General features: G+C 41.6%; 1 protein-coding gene across 1 annotated transcript; it reads right to left on the reverse strand.

The window, feature by feature from the left end:
- Positions 1-18,577: 18,577 nt before the first annotated feature.
- LOC147439247 (uncharacterized) lies at positions 18,578-21,650 on the reverse strand. The gene is made up of 2 exons (XM_086485117.1): positions 21,176-21,650; positions 18,578-20,609 (listed from the first exon to the last, which is right to left on the reverse strand). The coding sequence occupies exons 1-2, from the start codon at positions 21,233-21,235 to the stop codon at positions 18,834-18,836; spliced, it is 1,836 nt and encodes a 611-aa protein (XP_086341243.1). The 5' UTR covers positions 21,236-21,650; the 3' UTR covers positions 18,578-18,833.
- Between the last annotated feature and the right edge of the window lie 398 nt (positions 21,651-22,048).

Here is a 22,048-nt window from a genome sequence, read left to right on the forward strand (position 1 = left end):
ATATAACCCATGAAACAAATTGCCGGTAGTCATAATATTATCACCAAGACCGAGGTCATGCTCAATTCATTAGTCATCCACAAACTTGTCTACAACACTAAGTTTTACAAGTGCATAAATAGGCAAAAGGCTCTTCTTGATCTTAGGTACATACCAAAACTGTGAAAGAGCTACCAACTGCAGTCATAAGCACAATCTTTCAAAGTCCCGTAATCTGATAAGAGGCATCATTTTGGCACATGTGATAGTGAAATAGTCTCAAGAGAAGTAAACAAATCACAAGGAAACATAATGTGCTTAGTCGCTCCACTGTTGAAGTACCACACATGATCCATTCTGTAATACATGAATCATGAACATGCAGGTCATATTACATGATCCATATATTCTATAAAACACGATTCATGAAGAGACGGGTCATATTACAAGACCATCAACATTTACATCATCAGGTTTATTCTTTTTTAAAGGTGGTGGTAAAATTTTGATAAGAGTCTAAAAAAGAATAAAAAACTACCCACACAAGAGTAATATTTTTAAAAAACCTTACCAATGGCAATTAACTACTCATTGTCTTAAAATGATGGGCATATATACAAGCTTGGGAAAAAAATCCCTCCTAATGAGTAAAAAAAGTGCCCCACACAAAGGTGTTGGGTTCAATTCGCTGGATACCTCTGAATGGGTGAGACACGTAGCCAATCGTGCACACAGCGCTGTAGGCGGAAGGGTAAAAGTCACAAAAGTGATTGCCCTTTCGCCGAAACGCACAACACTCTTTGGTCTAGAGCGATTGTTCTATTTCAAACACACTACACAAAAAAAGTGCCCCCCCCCCCCCTCCCAAAAAAAAAAAAAAAAACCAGCTGTCCTATGTGTGTTCATAAACATCACTACCATAGCACCAGTCCTAGAGTATCTCAACAACCGAGGCATACAAAGCATCACAATTCCCCTTAATGCATTTCATTGAGTGTCAATCTTCATTTGTCAAAAGATTATATCTCCATACATAAGAGACTATCACTAGCCAATGAAAGGAATGCCAAAAATATATCTATCATGTGTAGATTGTTGGAATTAGGGTTGCAGAGAAACACACACAGCTTGGAGAAGACGAAGGAAGCTCAAGGCACACAAATAGAGAGTGTGTTACTTAGTGTGCAATGGAAAGATTGATAGCCCTAGAGTGATGGGCGTATATACAATGCACGGGGAAAAAACCTCCTAAAGAGGGAAAAAATGCCCCGACGGTCCTATTGTGTTCACACACATCACTACCACGTGTATATGGTAACAAATCCCCCCTGGAGTGATGCGGTGAACGAGAGCTGGAACATGAGTAAAGGGAAGTGCCATGCCCTGAGGACAGGATCAGTCCACAAAGGGGAGTAAGCCGAAAGCTTTGCGGAAAGCTTCAAGCTTCTCACGAGACAATGCCTTTGTGAAAAGATCTGCAAGGTTGTCTTGTGTTGGCACATAAGCCAAGCTGATCTCTCCTGCTGAGAGCCTCTCCCTGACATAGTGGTAATGCACCTCAATGTGCTTTGTGCGAGCATGAAAAACTGGGTTCCTCACAACTGCCAATGCGCTCTGACTGTCAGTGTACATAGTGTTGGCAGTGTCCTGTCCAACACCCAAATCAGCCATAAGGCGTCTGATCCATACACACTCAACCGTAGCTGTGAAGACTGCCCTGTACTCAGCCTCACAACTCGAAGTGGCCACAGCAGGTTGCTTCTTGCTCAACCATGATATACATCAACTTCCAAGCATGAAACAAAAACCTGATGTGGACACTCGCGTGTCAAAACAACCAGCCCAATCTGAGTCCGAAAAAGCATGTAAGTCTGGCGGCAATGATCCCCCCTTGGGATAAAACAAGCCAAGATGTAAAGTGCCACTAAGGTAGCGGAAAATCCTCTTGACAGCCTGCCAATTCTTAGACCCTGGGCTATGCATAAATCTGCTGACATGTGAGACTGCAAACTGAATATCTGGCCTCGTGTTGCATATATAAATGAGGCAGCCAACAGCAGTTTGGTAAAGAGTGACATCAGCAGGATCACCAGCATCATGTAGACTCAACTTCAAACCTGTTTCCATAGGAGTGGCAATAGGTTTGCAATCCTCAAGTCCAAACTTACATAGCAATGTCTCTATGTAACTTTTCTGACACAAGGCAATACCACGATCACACTGCTTAAACTGTATGCCCAAATAATGATGCAATAGCCCCAAATCTTTCATCTTGAAAGTAGCATTCAAATCAGCCTTAAATTCAGCAATATGTCTCTCATTTACATACAATGTGCTTTCTGTTGGACTGTTACGAAAGCCTTGTTTGACCAAATGAGTGTCAAATTTCTCATACCAAGCACGAGGAGATTGCTTCAACCCATACAAAGCCTTGTTACATTTGCACACTTTGTCCTCTTGTCCTTTTATGACAAAACCGCGAGGCTGCGTTACATAAACTTCCTCAAATATGTCACCGTTCAAGAAAGCAGTAACAATGTCTGATTGATGTACATCCCAACCAAAATGAGCTGCCAATGCACATAGAAAACGCACAGTAGTCATACGACAAGTGGGAGCAAAAGTCTCTTCATAATCTATGCCTTTTTGCTGTGCATAACCCTTTGCAACAAGTTGAGCCTTATGGCGATCGATCTCACCATCCGGCTTGCGTTTCAACTTGTAAACCCACTTCGTACCAATGGCCTTTTTGCGAGAGGCAAATCACATAAAGTCCATGTGTCATTTTCTATAAGTGCATCATATTCTGATTGCATGGCAGCCATCCAATTTTTTGAATTCTGTGCTTCATCAAAAGTCAGAGGCTCCTCAACATCATGTAAGCTAGACACAGCCAAAGCATAACAATCTGATGCATAAGATGCATGGCAAGAGCCTGAAAGAGTACGACTAGACAAAGGTGCATCCAATTTACTGTCACGCAAAGTGTGCACCAGCCATTTTGGCATACCTCTAGCCTGCTCATTTTCAGCCCTTTCCTCATCAAGTACATCATGTACATCTACATCAGTAATAGGCTGATCTAGAACATTTTCAGAAACCCCCATAGGCTGTACATTTGCCTCATTGGAACTTACATTCGTATTTCCACCACTGAAAAGAGGCAACAAAGTGTCATAAATGTCCTGTGAGCTTACATTACTGTCTCTAGTATATGACAGCAAGGGCTGAACAGAATCTTCCACAAACACTACATCCCGAGAAACCAGAATACGTTTTGTTTGCGGATGATACAACCTGTAACCTTTGCTTTCAGCACTATAACCAACAAAAATACATTTGACAGCCTTATCATCCAATTTTTTGCGCTGCACTTGTGGCACCAAAGCATATGCCAAACAGCCAAAAACACGCATGTGCTCAATAGAAGGCTTTCTATCATGCCATGCTTCATATGGAGTAATAGACTGCAAAGCTTTCGTAGGACACCTGTTAAGTACATAAGTGGCACACATGATGGCCTCAAGCCAAAAAGAATGCGGCAAAGCTTGACTTTTGACCCTACATCGTGCCATTTCCGTCAGTGACCTGTTTTTCCTCTTAGCAACACCATTTTGCTGAGGTGTATAAGGCACTGTACATTGGTGTTTTATCCCACGACTAGCCAGAAATTCATTAAATTCATGAGACATATACTCCCCCCCTCGATCGGAACGGAGGGTGCCCATAGTACATTTCGAGACATTTTCAGCCATAGCCAGAAATTGTTTGAAGCACATAAAAACTTCGGACTTCGCTTTAAGCGGAAATACCCATGCATGCTTGGAGTAATCATCAATGAAAGTCACGAAGTACAGGTAATTTCGCAAGGACGGAGTTTGCATGGGCTCACAAACATCACTATGCACAAGCTGCAACCTGCATGTGGCCCGAACTGAACCATTCTTTGGAAATTTAGAACGCTGCATCTTACCCAAAATACAGCCTTCACAAACATGTTTGACAGGTGCTTCAAGAGGTGGCAAAGAAGCAACCATATCAGATTTCTGCAAACGCAGCAAACTGGCAAAATTTAGATGACCAAAACGTGCATGCCAAAGTTGTGCATCTGAAGTAGCCCTTGAATCTGCAACAGCATTTGGAAAATTTTGTCCACACTTGTCATACAAAGTGAGCTTATATAGCCCACGGCACAAAAGGCCAGATGCAACAATTTCATCACCAAAACTGAGATCATGAACTGTACATCTGTCATCCACAAATTTGACTACAAGTCCAAGTCTAGCAAGTGCGGATACAGACAATAGATTCTTCTTGATCTCAGGTACATAAAGTCCATCAACAAGTGTGAAAGAACTGCCATTAGCAGTAGTAAGCACAATCTTTCCAACTCCCTTAACTGGATAAGAGGCGTTGTTGGCACAAGTGACTGAATTCCCATGAGGGACAGACTCGAGAGAGGTAAACAATTCACGATGTGAGGTAATGTGCTTTGTAGAACCACTGTCGAAATACCACACATGTGAATCTGTAGCAATTGACAAGCATGCATCATGGACAACAGGATTGTAAGTGCACTTTGCGCTAAAAGCCCATTCTGCATCAACATCAGCAACACAGTCTCCTTTCACAGAAGACTCAACAATGGCTGCATTTGTAGTGGAACCAACATTTGCAGTGGAACCACCCTCTTTCTTCTTAGCCTCTTTGGCCTTCAACTTAGGACACGACTTGATCAAGTGATCATTGACTTTACAATAATGGCAACGCATCTTCTTTTTGCCCTTATCACCAGAATTACCAGACGAAGTACTGCCAGCAGAAGCATTAGGAACATAATTTTTGCCACTCGCAGCAGAACCATAAGAAGTGGCTGCATTACTGTTACCACCCTTTCTTTGAGAAGGAATAAAAGCCTGTTGAACTGCACGCTGCCTAGTCCTGTTTTTTCTAGAAAGTGACTCTTGCAACAGCAATGTGCATAATGCATCAAACTTGACAGCTTCAGGATTTCCTTGGGTCATCAGTCTCCAAGTACTAGCAAAAGTCTGGTAGGAATCTGGTAAGGCATCAAGAACAGTCTGCACAAGGGAACTGTCTGAAATGACCACCTGCAGAAATAAGCTGCTCATTGATATCCTTGACACTAGCAAGGAAAGTGTCCATATCATCTTCCCCATGCATAATCTTCGACTCTAGCTCTTTACGCAGCAAAGCAATTTTAGCCTCATTGCGGCTTGCATAAAGACCTGCTAAAATATCCCAAGCCTGTTTTGCTGATTTTGCTGAACGGATGTGAGGAACAATGGTGTGCTTCACAGACAACGCAATCAATGCATGAGCCTGCGCATCCTTAACATCCCAACGAGCTTGTTCTGCCATAGGCAAAACAACTCTAACAACTTCAATCCTTGCAGCAAGACCTGCAACATCCTCAACATCGCCTACATCCTCAAAACCAGGACGTACATCAATGCCCTGCACAATGTTCCAGACACCTTTTGACACAAGAACATGTTGCATCATATAAGCCCACATAGGGTAGTTGTCCCCATCCAACCTGTCCTCAACAACAAACATCTTGAACACATATGTGTTGTTGTTGTCAGCCATGGTAAATGCTGCACCTGATGTGAAAACTGCCCGAAAATAGGAGAAATGGAGCGGGAACAACCTGTGCTATATAGCACAAACCGTAGAAGACTATAAGGCACCTGTTATGAAGAAAACGGCACTGACAGAAATTCTGCACAAAATGACGAAATAGCCTGTGCAGTACTGCCTGTAGTGGAAACGGAGGCCGAAATGAGCCCAAATCAAATCGGAGAAAGTGAGCAGGCGTGTGCTGGAGCAGTTGGCGACTAAGCCTGGGAGGACGTGACCTGCTCTGATACCAATTGTTGGAATTAGGGTTGCAGAGAAACACACACAGCTTGGAGAAGACGAAGGAAGCTCAAGGCACACAAATAGAGAGTGTGTTACTTAGTGTGCAATGGAAAGATTGATAGCCCTAGAGTGATGGGCGTATATACAATGCACGGGGGAAAAAACCTCCTAAAGAGGGAAAAAATGCCCCGGCGGTCCTAGTGTGTTCACACACATCACTACCACGTGTATATGGTAACATAGATGGCACTCACAATTTGGCTTGTTTCCATGAAACCCTATCGATACCTTTTGTAGACAAAGCTCATAGTGCATATTTAACTTTTTTATAAGCACATCCTTGCCGGTCTTGCTTGTCTGTGATAACCAAAGGTATTGAATGTGTCCTTTGTGACTATTAACTGACTCATTACCATTTTGAACTCTATTTCTTGTCTATAAGAGAACCCGATTGCCAATAGTAATAGCGGCACATAGCCACCACCGGCACTCCCAATCAGAGTTAATATTTCTACAAACTTGATGGATGAAGGATGGTGAGGTCATGTGTTCTCCACATTTCTTTCTCAAATGGCATATGAATGCATATATCAAAAGCGAATAGAAGAGAAATGTGGTTGAATGAGAAGAAAATGACCTTCAAAAGTACAAAGGAGAGGGGGAACAGAGAAAATTGCAATAAAAGAAAATTGCACACAAACCGAATGTCACTTCGGAAGAACACTGTTGCTCAATATAATCCACTCACAATTGTGAGTTTTACTATTATTAAAAAAAAAAGGGAAGAAAACTTATCTTCTTTTGGTGCTAGTCTATATATAATTTTAATCTTAGTTTTCACAAATTTTTGGGCTCTTTTGAAAAATACAAACTTTGTTTAGCTTTGATATAACCTTAGAGTGGTCTCTATTGCTAGCTGTATCCACTGTGAAGGCTTGTTTAGCTTTTGAGATTACACAATAGGATTGGATTTAAAAACAATTATTTTTGTGCAATTATGTAGTGTAGTGAAGGGGGAAGGGAGTCTTAGCCCATCATGGAGCCAATGTCTACCCTTTTAAAATTTATTGTGCATAAATAGAAAAGAATCTAAAAATCCCATTCGTTGACATAAGCAACAACATAAAGTAGTGTAGAACCTCGATCATCATTTTCATCTTTAACCCAATTCACGTTTCATTTGTTCTTATAAAATCACGCATGTTCAATACGGTTTAAGTTGTTGTTAGGTACAAGCATAGTGGTTGTAAATGATTTTTCTTCCCTTTTAATCCAATTCAACTCATCATCTCAAATCGGTAGTTGCTATTTTTGTTTTGCGAACAATTCAGCACCTTGAACTACTTGCCACTTTATTGTTAATGCACATAAGATGAAATTTGAATTTTATCTATCAAGTATGGAAATTTGTTCCTTCAAATTTGTCCAATTTCAATGAAAGATTTTGGGTTAACAATGTCATAATGATTTTTGTAACCATATATTTAGTAGTGATCTGTGTGAACACACTTAGGACCGTCGGGACACTTTTTACCTCACTAAGAGGTTTTTTCCCCCTGTGCATTGTATATATGTCCATCACTTTAGGGATAACTTATCTTTATATTTGCACACTAAGCCATACACTCCCTGTTGTGTGCCTTGAGCTTCTTCACCTTCTCCAAGTTGTGTGTGCATCCCTACAACCCTAATTCCAACAATTGGTATAAGAAGCATGATGTGTCCTCTCGGGCATAGTCGCCAGCATTGCCATCACCCCCTTGATCACTTTCTTCGAATGCGGTGAGCTTTGATGAGCATCAGCAGGCCAAGTACTACTTTGGGCAGGCTCAAAGAGTTCGATGTGCTCAAAATTTTGATTTGGACACATTTTGACCTCTGTTTTTACTTCAAGTAGTATTGCGCAGGCAATTTCATCCTTTTGTGCAAAATTTTTGTCAATGCAATTTTTTGCAAAATAGGTCCCTTACTGTCCTCTTTGGGTTGTTCTATATAGAATGTGTTAGTCCTACTTTGTTCTAGGGGTATGCCAAAATGACTGGTGCATACTTTGCATGATAGTAAATTGGATGCAGCTATGTCTAGTTATGCTCGCCTAGAATCTTTCCATGCATCATATGCATCAGATTGTTATGCTTTGGTTGTTTCTAGTTTTTGTGGTGAAGAGGAACCTCTTTCTTTTGATGAAGCACAAAGTCAAAAAATTGGATGGTTGCCATGTAATCAGAATATAATGCCTTTATAAAGAATGAAACATGAAGATTATGTGATTTGCCTCTTAGAAAAAAGGCTATCAATACAAAGTGGGTTTACAAGTTGAACTGAAAGCCGGGTGGTGAGATTGATTGCTACAAGGCTAGACTTGTAACAAAAGGTTATCACAGCAGAAAGACATTGACTGTGAAGAGACTTTTGCTCCCACTTGTCGTATAACTACTGTTCATTTTCCATGTGCATTGGCAACTCATTTGGGATGGAAAGTACATCAATCAGACATTGTTATTGCTTTCTTGAATGGTGATATATTTGAGAAAGTATATGTAACGTAGCCTCACGGTTTTGTCAAGAAAGGACAAGAAAGCTTTGTAGGCATTGAAGCAATCTCTTCGTGTTTGGTATGAGAAAGCTCACACTCATTTAGTTAAACAATTATTTTGTTATAGTCCAAATGAGAGCACTTTGTATGTCAAATGTGAGGGTGATGTATTTTTGATCGTCGCTTTGTACATTGATGATTTGCTGATTACTGGTGCATTCGAGACACACATTGCTGAATTCAAGGCTGGATTGAATGCCACTTTCAAGATGAAAGACTCGGGATTTTGCATCATTACTTGGGTATACAATTTAAGCAGTGTGATGGAGGGATTGCATCATTACTTGAGCACACAATTTAAGTAGTGTATCATTTCTTTGTGTCAAAGCAATATACATAGAAACATTACTATGTAAGTTTGGACTTGAAGACTGCAAACCTATTACTACTCCAATGGAAACAGATATGAAATTGAGTCTTCACGATGCTAAAGATCTTCTTGATGTCACTCTTTATTTGTTGGATGCCTTATTTATATATGCAATACAAAACACGATATTTAGTTTGTAGTCTCACAAGACATCACATTTATGCGTAGCCTAGGGTCTAAGCATTGACAGAGTGTTAGGAGGATCTTTCACTACTTGAGTGGCACCTTACATCTTGGGTTGTTGTTAGAATAGGGTAATGACGCTACGAACACTCTGCCTAAGAGGGTAAGGTCGTCATCTCTCCATCTACTCTTGGGGGAATGAGGCTTACACCTCATTCCCAGACCTTATAAAGAAGTGTGGCGTACCATCCACATTGGTCCGGTCGCCTGGGCACTACGGTCGATCAAATTCTCCCATAACCTTGTCCATGGCTCTACAATTGGAGGCGATTGACCTAATGGAAGGCAAGATGAGCTTGAGAATTCTCAGATAAGTCAAGTTTATATGCTACCTCTCCAATCTTTTTAAGAACTTTAAGGGGCCACTTTGTCTAGGAGAAAGTTTGTCATATTTTTTCGTTTTCATGGTTTTTGACTTAGAAGGAACCTTTAGGAATACAAAGTCATTTTCTACTTGTCTTCGTCCTTTATCAGCATACATCTTAGCATGATGTGCTTTACAAATGCTTTCATTTGCTGCCTATAGTATATCATTCATATCTTCAAGGAAATCCTTGATAGATGGAATCTTCTTCTTCTCTATATCCACAACCATAGGAGATCTCGGCTAGAAACCATACATTAACATGACTGGTGTAAAACCAATTGTCAAATGTTTGGAGCTGTTGTAAGCAAATTTCAAAATGGGTAAGTAATCTTCCCAGTTAGATTGCTTCTTACTTACATGAGAACTCAACATGTCCTCTAGGATTTTGTTTTGGTTTGACCATTAGACTGCGGATGATCTGTAGGAATCATGCTCAGAGTAGTATCTAGTTTTTTGAAGACTTTCCTCCAAAAATGACTATTGAACTTCTTATCTGTATCTAACACCATATCTACAGGCAAGCCATATAGCTTGTAGAGATGTTCAATAATTTTTTTTTCCAATTGTGGCATTTCAATCACTTTCTTTGTGGCAATAAACTTTTCCATTTTGGTTGTCCGCTACCACCCACACTCATTTCCTCAACTAGTCTTTGGGTAAACCGCTAATGAAATCCATGGAAATACTTTCTCACTTCCCTTGAGGAATCATGGAGTAGTCCCCCAACCTTAAGAGGCTCGTGTTGATTGACTTAATACTTATTGCATTGCAACACATAAGTTTGTACATCCTTAAATAAACTAGGCAAATAAGAGTGTATAGCTAGTGCATAAGTCTTTTGAATCGCGGGATGATCGCTCTTGGAATATCGTGATTTTATTTGAGAATGCGTGCTCAAAATTTGCCAATAGTTGGTATGCACACTCTACCCTTGTAGACTAAGTGCCCCTTGATGGGAATGAGATCGTGCTAGCTAAGGTGGGTGAGCATTGTGCACACAAGTGGGTGTGTGTAGACTAGATTTTAACTCAAGCAAAGTAGGTTCCAAGATAGATTAACTTGGACGCATAAACATGATCTTGAGTATTTTGCTAACCCATCACAAGCTCACTATAGACAAGAGACATATAATGCAAACTTGGAATGATCGTTCATTAATGAAAGGAGCTATGTAGCTCTACAGTTTCACACCTTTACATGTGGGATAAATCCACCTCTTCTCTCATTCACTCATACTCTAGTGACTCTAGGAAAAAGCCCATACCTTACAATCCTCCCCTTGGGGTTTGGACTAGGTCAAAACACTGAAGATTCTATATCCACCTAGGATGACACATGGTATCCACACAGGATGTCAATACATATCCACAAAGGATGACAAAAGAAGTCCTCCCCTTGAAGTAGAGAGGATGCAATTTTCAGAGTATGTCGTCAAAGTATCTCACCTTTGTCTTCTTCTTCTTCATCATCCTCCACCACATGAGATGATCCTCTTACAGGTTTCTTGCCTTTGCAGCTTCTATTATTGCTGCTACCACTACTGCTTTCTCCACTTGAGTAGCATTGAGAAGGAGGATGCCCCTTCTTACCAGATTTTTTGCAAGATTTGTTGGTGTAGCAATCCTTTTTTACATGTATCATTCTCCCACAATCACAACACTTCTTTACATTTGATGATGATGATGCGACAAAATCTCCTCTTGATGATGTTGATGAGCCCTTTTGCATCTTCTCTTCTGCTTGAAGTGAATTGATGACGTCTTGTAATATTGGAGCCGGTTCTTTCTCTTCAAGGATGGTGACTAAGTGGTCATAAGCGGGTGGAACTGCACTCAAAAGTACGGCCACTTTGTCATCTTTTGGTATATCACACTTTATATAAATAAGCTGGGTTATGATGCTTTTAAGTCTTTTCACAAGGCTAGCGGTTTTTGTAAATTTATCTTTTAAGGCTCACTTTATTTCTTTTAGCTCTAGCCCCAAAGTTTTATTTAAGAACAACCCATGCTTTATGTGCACTTATACATTCATCAATGAAGTGGACATAGTTGTCGTGAAGAGTGGTGAAAATGATCCCAAGTGCTTGTTTGTTCTTTTCTATAGCTTGTGCACTAAATGCCCTAGTATGCACTCCCTCTTGATCATCTAGTGGCGCTTGGACTACTCCCCATAATATCTTCTTCATCAAGTAGCCCTAAAGGGTTGTCTGCCATGTGTGGAATCCTTCTCCATTAAATTTCTCTACACCCTTCTCACTCAATGTGGAAATAGAGGGGTCTTAATGCTTGGAGACTCTCCAAGGTGAGTGTCTACCTCTTTACACAAGCACAATTATGAAATCATCACCATAAGAAAATATCATACTATTCATTGCCAGTATTGTGCTTGGTTGCAAAATTTTGGAGTTTGGTGTGATATATATATATATATATATATATATATATATATATATATATATATAGATAGATAGATAGATAGATAGATAGATAGATAGATAGAGAGAGAGAGAGAGAGAGAGAGAGAGAGAGAGAGAGAGAGAGAGAGAGAGAGAGAGAGAGAAATTTTTCCTTATGTGAGGCTCCTCTTCACCGGCGGTGGAGCCCCTCTAAGGAGTAGTGCCTGTTGCTTTGAAGCTTCGGTGAATGCTTGATGCTTGAAGCCTTTTATGCACCCTTGTGAAGCTCTTTGAAAGCTTCAATGAAGGCCTTGAGGTTTGACTTTGAATAGCCTTGGATCTGGTTTTTAAATGCTTGAAGATAATTTGTCTCGTAGCTTGGTGGGAGCAAGCCTTGCTTGTGGAGTGTTGAAGTCCACCTTTGGTAAACCTGACTGATTTTTGTCATGGGAATTCACCCTTGAAATGCCAAGAAATTTGATGGTGTGGCCACGGGAAGAGCCTCTTATTAGGGGGTTTGCCTTGGTGCCACGAGAAGGATCCCCTTATAAGCCGGGTAAAGTGCAAGAGGTTCGAGCGGTAGGGTGTGGGACAGCACTCCACAGAGCTAGACAACATGCAGGGATACGACGGCAAGGCGCCGGGCAGTGGGGACAGCGGGTAGTAGAGGTTGACCGTGAGAACTGTCCCTAACGGAGCCGAAAGGGTTAAAAAACCGTTTTGATAGGCCTACTTGGTGCGTGTGAACCCTTTCTTGCGGACTCTATGGGGGATTCTTAGCCCAAATTGATCGTGGATTTCAGGTCCGTCTAGGTTGCTCACTCTAAAATTAGAGTGTTGAGCTCGCCACCTCACTTGCAATGAACACCTTCCAAGGGATGTGCTATCCAAGTGGACCTACAACATCTGTTGAAAGACTACCCAACAAATAAACTTATATGCTCAGTTTAGCAGGGGCATATACACACAAATGAGCACGCACACCTAATTTTAGTAAAAAGATGGTGATGGGGTTGAGGGGCTCGCGCTTCATATTGGAGAGCTTGAAGAGTCTATGGAAAGCTCTCGTTGAGACCTTCAAGATGATATAAGTGATGCAAAGAGATGACGAAGTTGATGAAATTAATTGAAGAGGCAAATTAGCAAAAAATCGACACAAAATGTGTTCTAAATGCAAACACAAAAATGAATACTAATTCTCTATCTAATCAAGCCTACCTAGCCATGGAGGGTAGTGACCTCTTGGGTGTGCCAAGGACATGCCCACACATAGTTAGATCATGACTTAATTAGTGAGGGATGCGATGATTAAGAAATACTAATCATTCTAATGGAGATGCTAATCACTATCACACAAATGCATAGCAACAAACCTAGCTAGCACACAATGGCTCTGATACCACTTGATGGGAATGGGATCGTGCTAGCTAAGGTGGGTGATAGAAAAACATTGTGCACGCAAGTGAGTGTGTGTAGGCTAGATTGCTACTCAAGCGGATTAGGTTACAAGATAGATTAACTTGCTCATAAACACGATCTTGAGTAGTTTGCTAACCCATCACAAGCTCACCCTAGACAAGAGATATGTAATGCAAACTTGGAATGATTGTTTATTCATGAAAGGAGCTTTATGTAGCTCTACAGCCTCACACCTTTACATGTGGGATAATCCCACCTCTTCTCTCATTCACTCATACTCTAGTGACTCATTCACTCATACTCTAGTGACTCTAGGACAAACCCGTACCTATCAAAGGGTCTATGTTAGAACTAGAAAGTCTTGACTAGTCTCTCCAAACTAACTTTCGCTTTCTTTGTCATCGCACCTACGACCAGTCTCTTTGGACTACGGCTATGTGGTGCCAATGAGAGGTGGCCGCGTTTGTGAGATGGTACGATTGCGTACATCATGGCAAACCTCTGTTAAAGATGGATCATGCTCACATAAGCCACACAATGATTCCAAGAACTTGTTCTTGAAGAGTGTGAAGCTTAATTCATTAATTTGCGGCATGCAGTGACTAAGTGCATCCGCCACTACATTATATTTACCTATTTGGTAACTTATTTGAAGGTGAAACTCATGTAGGAACTCCGTTCACTCAGTGTTTCTTCCCTTCAATTAATTTTGACTTGAAAGCTATTTTAGACTTTCACGGTTTGTCCGGACTCAAGAGTGACACCATATAAATAGTGTCTCCACATTTTAAGTGCATGTACTATTGCTAGTAAGTTTTTCTCATAGGCTGAGTAGTTACGATGGGCACGATTTAAATTTTTACTTTCAAATGCAATTAGATGTCCCCTTTGCATAAGTACGACTCCAACGGCCTCATTACTTGCATCTGTCTCCAAGACAAATGGCTCATTCGGATCCACTATGTTCAATATACGTGCAACTACTATAGCCACCTTGAGATTTTCAAACCTATTCTATTGGGCTTCCCTTCAACTTATACTCTTAGCTTTTAATCTCAACTGGTCTATCAATATATTAAGAAAAATCTGCACTTCCTCAAAATTTCTTGGCGTTGGCCACGAGAATAGCTTATTTACTATAGACTAGTATATCATCTAGAAAAACTACTATATGTATGGATGAAAAATACTATTCGGAAGCATCATAAATGTTGTTGGTCCATTGGTAAGCTCCAATGGCATAAGCAAGAACTCAAAATGTCCAAAACAGGTCTTAAATGTTGTCTTTGCAACATCCTCTAGTCTATTTCTAACCTGATGATAACCAAATCTCAGGTCTATCTTTTATAAATAATTTAACCCAAAAGGTTGATCAAATAACTTATCCATATGTGGCATTGGATACTTGTTCTTACACGTTATCTGATTAAGAGCCCTATAATCTACATTTATCCGCATAGATCCATCCTTCTTCTTTACAGGAAGAATAGGTGATGCCCACGAACTAAAACTAGGCCTAATAAAGCCTTTGTTCAAGTATTCCAGTATCCATTTTTCCACCTCCTATGCTTTATAGGGGCTTAATCTATAAGCAGGTTTACTCATACATTTTAAACCTGATAAAACATCAGTGCCATGATCTATTTCCCAAGATGACGACAAGCCATCTAGTAAATCCCTAGGAAATATCTCCTGAAACTTCTCTAATAAATTTATCAAAGAATCTACGTACTTTTTCTTAACGGTTTGTTTTTTCTTAGGTTTTTTGGTTTTAAAATTGCATGCATGTCAAATACGGTTCTCAAACAATGGGTCTCATCCAATGCCATCTTTTTTAGTGTGCTTGTCTATGCAAACATTACTTACAGTTTCAACTACGAAACATTTTTATTACTTTCATTTACAGCAACATAATTTAAAAGAGTGTAGCAAGCAAATACCTCTACTATCTGGCCTATGCGGACTGCTCTATGTAGCTCCATGGAAGAAATGATAGGGGTAGAGGGGACTCTACGGTCACCCTGTAGGGTGATGACCATACCACCATGCTCAAACTCCGAAATAAACTAGGAACTAGACTATACAATTACTCTCTACCTAGGTATACATCTACTCTAGCTAAGTGCATGACCTGAAAGTCAAGCGAAGCACAACATCATTTTGATCTCTGCCCAAGTGGCAAGACGAGTAGTCAAACTCATCCACCACTTGTATGCCTTGCCAATCAACAAGAAGCTAGCTTCTACAAGCTACACACGGCTCAGCTACTTCCACAACACATGAATGTCCGACCACTTTGCAAGGAAAATATCCACAGAATCTTTGCTCCACTCTCTTTTCTTGCCTCCAAAGCTAGCTAATTTAAAATCCTTGAGTGGAGACGAGGCTATCTCTACAGATGGCTCCTAAGGTGCAATGAACTCCTAGACTCCCCTAACTACAGATGGCTCCGTAGGCGCAATGAACTCCTAGACTCCCGTAACTATAAATGAGGCTATGCTTCAAGAGCCTACTATTGCGGCTGTCAACGCATCTAGGCATGTGGAGATGCTCTGTAGCATCATTCTTGGACTTTCTCTAAGGTGGTCAATTTTGCTTGAAAATATTTGCATATCTTCTTAGGGAGCTTTGTCTCTATCAGGACATCGATTAGGTCATAGTCCTCGTCATCATCATCCAAGGGTTCCTCTTTGTCCCCCTCGGTGATGTTGGTCTCCGTAAACTCAGGCTCATCGTCCACAAGTGGGCCATCAAGGTTGGTGGACTCACGATGCGTCGGGTCCAAGGACAGTGTCTAAGGCCATGGAGGGCATTGGTGGGTCATGTGGGGTGATCGACAAATGTGCTCCAGAATGGGAGAGAACCTGGCATATATGGCTAGATAGTTTGATCAAGGTTAAGCTCGCAATCGATGAAAGCAACCCAAGAAACCTAGAGAACTAGAGGGTGGCGGGGACACACTACGATGAGCAAGGCTTTTTTTATAGCAAATAAAGGAAAAACAAAATGATGGGATTTTGCAAAAACAAGTGCTAATGAATGAGCAATAAAGAAAAATAGTCACTTCCCTCTCTTTCGAGAGTCGCCAACAACCGTCCACTTGCAATTGTCATGCATGTAGGTTTAAACATTATCCTTTTCTAGCTCATCTCCAACTTTGAGACACACTTTGTGACTTATAACATGGTCCCGTATAATCCTTTGCCCATAATAAAGTCTCCCTCATGTAGGACCACACTTTGCAGTTTTTTGTTGTCAACTTCTCCACCACATTTTGTGTAACACACGATGAACTTTCAACCATGTTTACTAATTCTAAATTTCTTGATAAAATTTTCAATAAAATTTCAGTCTCAAAAGTACCCAAATGTATCAATAACATTGTCCAAAAGCTGATAAAACCACTTTGATCAAACTGGAAACAAATATTGCCAACAACTGACACATAACTACCTCAAACTGGGCATCAACAATTCATTGTAGCAATGCCCGACAAGATATTGCATGCGATGCAATCCAGACACTATCTTACACCGCATAATAACACATTTATCATCCCATAGCCCTAAATGGATTATGACGTCTTTGTCGAGGCTAATTGGGGGCATGCTCCAGTACCTAATTCACCTTACCAAGGTACCAAAAATCCCTTTTCTCTTTTTCCAAACTCACAATAGTGAGTGTGTACATATATTACGAAAACAAAAAAGTTACAATGAAAGCCATGCTCCTATCGAGCCATGTTCCTTGCTTGGTCAAGGCTCTTCATTGCTTAAGGTACCAAAAATCCTAAGGCAAGGCTTCAAAAAAGGCTACATTTTTTCACCATACATTTTCCCCACAACCGTTTTCCACATTACCATACATAAATAGAAAATTTGCAAATCTATCAAAGTGATTGTCTCAAACTCAACCCAAATATCTCATACATAGGCAATTGTCATCAAGGACCTATAGCAGTCCATACATAGGCAATTGTCATCAAGGACCTATAGCAATCCATACATGATCTATGTCTGTAAAATAACATTCCTAAGAGCGATTTGTTCCTCTTTGATTTCCTTGTGAAAGTGAAAGCTCTAGATTTGTTCCTCTTTGATTTCCTTGTGAAAGTGAAATCTCTAGCACCTGTAAACTATAACTTGTAACTACTGTACTTGAAATTACAAACCATGAAAGGTAATGAAAATAAAAGCTTAAGTTGAGCTAATCAATTGAGCAAAACAAGGCAGGGGTCTGAGGGCAGTGCCCCGGAGCTTAACCTTAAAGGAATAGTCTTAGAATATTCCCTATGATACTAAGCCATATGTAGATGCCATCAATACTATGGTTGGTGGTCGATGATCAATGCTCGGGGCCGTAGACGGTGGGTTGGCGCGCATGCGCACACACACAATTATCTACTACCCATTGGGGTGGGGTGGGGGGGGGGGGGTATTCACTACAATAAAAGAATGCCTCTCACGTGGGTTCAATCATATGGATTGTTTTATTCTATATTTTCTCATACTTTCACATACAAAATGATCTTGGAAAAAAAATTACATATTGAATGGAAAAAGGATCCTTTTATTGGTGATAAATTTTAACATATAATAAACCCCCCCCCCCTTCCAGCTTGAGAGTGCATGGGTGGATGGCGCCATCAACTTTGTTATAGTGCCAATCTAAATTTTGATTTGCCACCGATCTACTTTGCATCATATCTCTCTCTACTCTCCTTGCAACAAGCTCCTATTTTGTTCTACATTTCTTCCACAAAACTCTCAAAAACATTGACTTTGACTACCATCTCACTCCAATCTGAGTAAATGTGAGACATAACGATAAAAAAATTGATTTTTGTTTTTTCTGTTTTTGGAGAGTTGTGCAAATTTTGAGGCTGATTGTAGCTCTCTAATATGGGGTCTGATACCACTCTGTGAAGTGAAGAAGCTATGCTTGTCCATTTTGCACCCTAGGGTAGAAGCCAAGCAACCTATACTCAAACAAGACCTCCAAAAAAAGAGTTTCAAAGCTTCCACATGCTCACTACATCCTATATAACTTGATCCTATATGGATTTGAGCTAGTTCTTCATCTTTATTTGAAAGAAAGCAAGCCTCATTAACATCTTCTAGAGGTTGAATTAGGCCTATGAGACAGAACGATGTACACAAGTGAGTACATAATCTGTACTCATGTGCAGATTATGTACATATGTATTTGAAGGGAAGCAAGCTTTACTAACATCTTTTAGAGGTCGAAGTTGGCCTATATTGCGATAGAATCATGATGTACATGAGTGCACAATCTGTACAAATTGAAACATACATACAGTAACATACACATTCACCATGTACATTTATGAGAATAAATCTTATACCTAGCAACTCATTCAGCTAACACAATTATAGACTTGATTAAAGCGGATAGAACAGGTAATGTACACACATGGGGTGGGCATATCTCTTTGCCAATTTCAAGGAGTAAGGATTGAATATGAGTAAGAGCTCCTGTATACATAGTTGATCAATCAAGCTTGATCATGTTTGGAGTGTCTTCAAACATATAGTTAATAATAAGAGTTTTAAGCTAGGTAAATAAGCCACAGCACCACAGCTTTCTCAGTGCAATGGTAGAAAGAATGGCAAAACAATCAGGTGACTTGGAGAGGTTGGGAGAGGGCAAGGCTCCAATCTGGCGTCCAGGTAGCCGCCACAGCCGTAGCGGGTGTTGCGGCAGTGGGCGCATCATGGAGCAGAGCTTGGGATAGCGCATTGGCAAGAGCTGCGGTTGTGAGCCCACCAAAAGGCTGGCAAAAGTCACAAGCATCTGTCTCATCCTCAGCTGATCCCCTACCCTCATCATATAGAATGCAATTTACAGGATGATACAAATCCGTCTTCTCATCATGCCTAATTTCATGTATTTCTGTCAAAAACTCCTCCTTTGGACGCTCATCATCTATCTCTATCAATGGAGTTTCATCTCGCCTTTCCATCGATTTGTTTTGCGCCTCTATGCCTTGCATCCCTATTTCTTTCTCCTCAGATATACATGACAACACCTTTGTATATGCCTTGTATATAAGCTGTGAGAGCCGATGGGCGGATGCCCGCACCTCCTCTCTGACAGTCTCCATGTCCCTCTCATCATCCACCAGCTCACATTTACCAATGAAGTTGGTCGCCATGTCCGGCCTGTGTTTAAGAGACAAGACCGTATATGCCCTCTTCACATCATCCATGGTGCAACTCTTGGGCATGTCAAGGATGGTATGTGCATCTAGAGAGCAAGATCCACTCAACCTTTGCCTGGCTGCTGTGATCTTATTGTTGATATAGTCTAATCTGCCTGCTAAATCGACATCTGATGCAAGCTGCTGCCGCCGAATTGTCCATGCTCGAGGCTCCGGAAGCATCTGATAGCGGAGAGCCGCCTCATACATCATTTTGAGCTGTTGCAAGTCAAGCAAGCACTCAGAGTAACATTTCACCATCTCATACAGGGATGCGCGCACACTAAGCGCCTTAGAGCAATTTGGGTTAAGAGATAATGTTTTGTTGCAATCAGCTATGGCATCCACTACTCTTCCAGTAGCTTGATAAGCAATTGCACGATGAAGGTAGCAATCAGCAATGAAGCGACGAGGGGATCCTTTGCGACCGTCGATAATTTTCGAGAAATGGCGCACGGATTCTGCATAGAGGCCGGCCTCCAATGCAGCCATCGCAGCAGTGCGCCTCCTGAGAAGGAATTTGATGGTGCCCAGCATTTGAGCAACCTTGTCCGCATCCACCTGCGATATTCCCTCATGGGAGAGGCTACCACCCATGTCAAAAGCAGCCGAAAAGTTGTCTTCACGCAGGCCATTGCTGCGTATGCGTGACACTGCGGATGCCGTCCGCTTCCCACTCTGCAAGAGCACCATGGCATCCTCCAGCATGCCTAAATAAAAACATGCTTGACCAAGAACAAGGTACCTCCATTGCTGTTGCTTCCCTATCTTCCTGTAAGAGAGGTGTACAGAGAGCCTCTGTCGAAGCTTAGCGACGGAGAAGCAGTGACCGATTGGGGATAAGAGTAGGAAATCATCTCTGCTGGGATTGTAACCGGAGAGCAGAGGCGATCTCTCTTTTGGAACAGGGCTCTCTGGCATAGGGAGAGGGGATGGTGCGGACATAGCAGACGTGAAGGTCGACACTGAACTTGTAAGTGAAGGAATCAAGCTGGGTATGTAATCATGCAGCATCTCAACCACATCCTTGTACCTCTGGAGCCGCAACAGCGTGCAAGCTTTCAATTCTAGAGCTTTCTCGCTGCTCGGGCATACCTCTAGAGCAGCGTCGATGGGAGCGAGAGCAGCTTCTGCATCCTCTCTCTTCTGGGATGCTAAGAGGTGCTTTGCTTTCGCCACATGCTTCTCTGCAAGCTGTGTGTATGTACATGGACATGAGAAGAAGTCAAGATGGGCATTTGATGGAGAATTTATTTGTATGCAATGTGCATATTTGTGTGCATGAAGATCAGCAACGATTGCATGCAGAGACTCGCCTAGAGATACCTATGCAGAGAATTACATGTAGAAAGACTTTGCACCCACTCATGAATAGCATAATTTACAAACAAGGCAATGCATGCATAGGACTATGCTAAATGCACCCACATACAAGCATCTGCACCTATGCAGAGAATTACATGTAGAAAAACTTTGCACCCACACATGAATTAGCATCATTTACAAACAAGGCAATGCATAGAATTATGCTAAATGCACCCACATACAAGCATCTGCAAAGATCCTCTGAAGCATCAATGCAGCTGCATTGGAGGTACCAATTCTATGCAAAACCAATGTAAAGACTCCACACTACTTGCGAGGCTGCCGAGAGTGGCTCATCCAAAAACAGAGCATTGCCAGCAGAGGCCAAGGACGGAGTTTGCATGGGCCCACAAACATAGGGATGGCAAGCAGGCACAAGGAAGAAAGATGAGTACCTGAAAGGTGCTGAAACAGCAGTGCCGCTGAAGGCGAAACCGGAATTGGCCAGCAGGCATCGTGCCAGAGATAGGAGGGGGGTATCAAGGTGATGATAATTCAATGGTGAGGAAAGGCCATAGCGAAGCGGATGTCTGCGATCCAGCCTCTCTGTGTGAGTGTGGTTGTGTGTGTGTGTGCGTGTGCGTGTTGGGGGGGAGGGGGCAAGTGGGCGATTGAGGTGAGCCTGTGTGTGTACTCAGAGGAGCCTGAAGAGGGGGGGGGGGGGGGGGGGGACTCTGGGAGGGAATGATGGGAGAGTGGAGACTATAATGATGCAAAAGGCTTAAAGGCGTGGATGGATGGATCATGGAGCTACTACCTATGCTATGCTGAGTATGCTCTATGTGTGTGTGTGCGCGCGCGCGCTCGCTCTTTTGTTTGGGCGTGCTATAACCCTGCTACTAGCTAGGCTGCTAGTAGGGAGTTCGAGAGGTGTCTCTCTTTTCATGATCATACTCCCTGGATGCCTGGATCTATCTATCTGGAATTTGAGGCATTTGACCACATTCATATATTTTCTTTTGTTGTATTTCTGCCTTTCACATGCACAGCTGCCATTGCCAACGGTTTTAGGGCTCAAGGAATGAATCAATCACTCACAAGCAACAGGGGCTGTTGGACATGTTCAAAATTTTCCTGCACTTTTATTATTCCTCACATGCACAAGCAGTGGGAGCGACAACAACTATGTGCCCTCCTCCAATTTGCATTTTCGTGCCCATTTGCCATGACAAGCCTATAGCATATAGGCTATGTGTGTACATCTCTCTCTCTCTCCCCACACTCTAGGGCCTAGACTACAAGGCAAACCTCCACCTAATAAGGCCTTG

Source organism: Adiantum capillus-veneris, chromosome 16 (genome assembly GCF_014529385.1).
Source record: "Adiantum capillus-veneris isolate H3 chromosome 16, ASM1452938v2, whole genome shotgun sequence".
Classification (NCBI taxonomy): domain Eukaryota; kingdom Viridiplantae; phylum Streptophyta; class Polypodiopsida; order Polypodiales; family Pteridaceae; genus Adiantum; species Adiantum capillus-veneris.

Excerpts from the sequence above, each read along its gene's own strand:
- LOC147439247 (XM_086485117.1), bottom strand. The coding sequence starts at position 21,235 with ATGCCTGCTGGCCAATTCCGGTTTCGCCTTCAGCGGCACTGCTGTTTC. Across the intron at positions 20,610-21,175 it reads GCTGTTTCAGCACCTTTCAG|CTTGCAGAGAAGCATGTGGC; the intron begins GTACTCATCTTT and ends ACATACACACAG.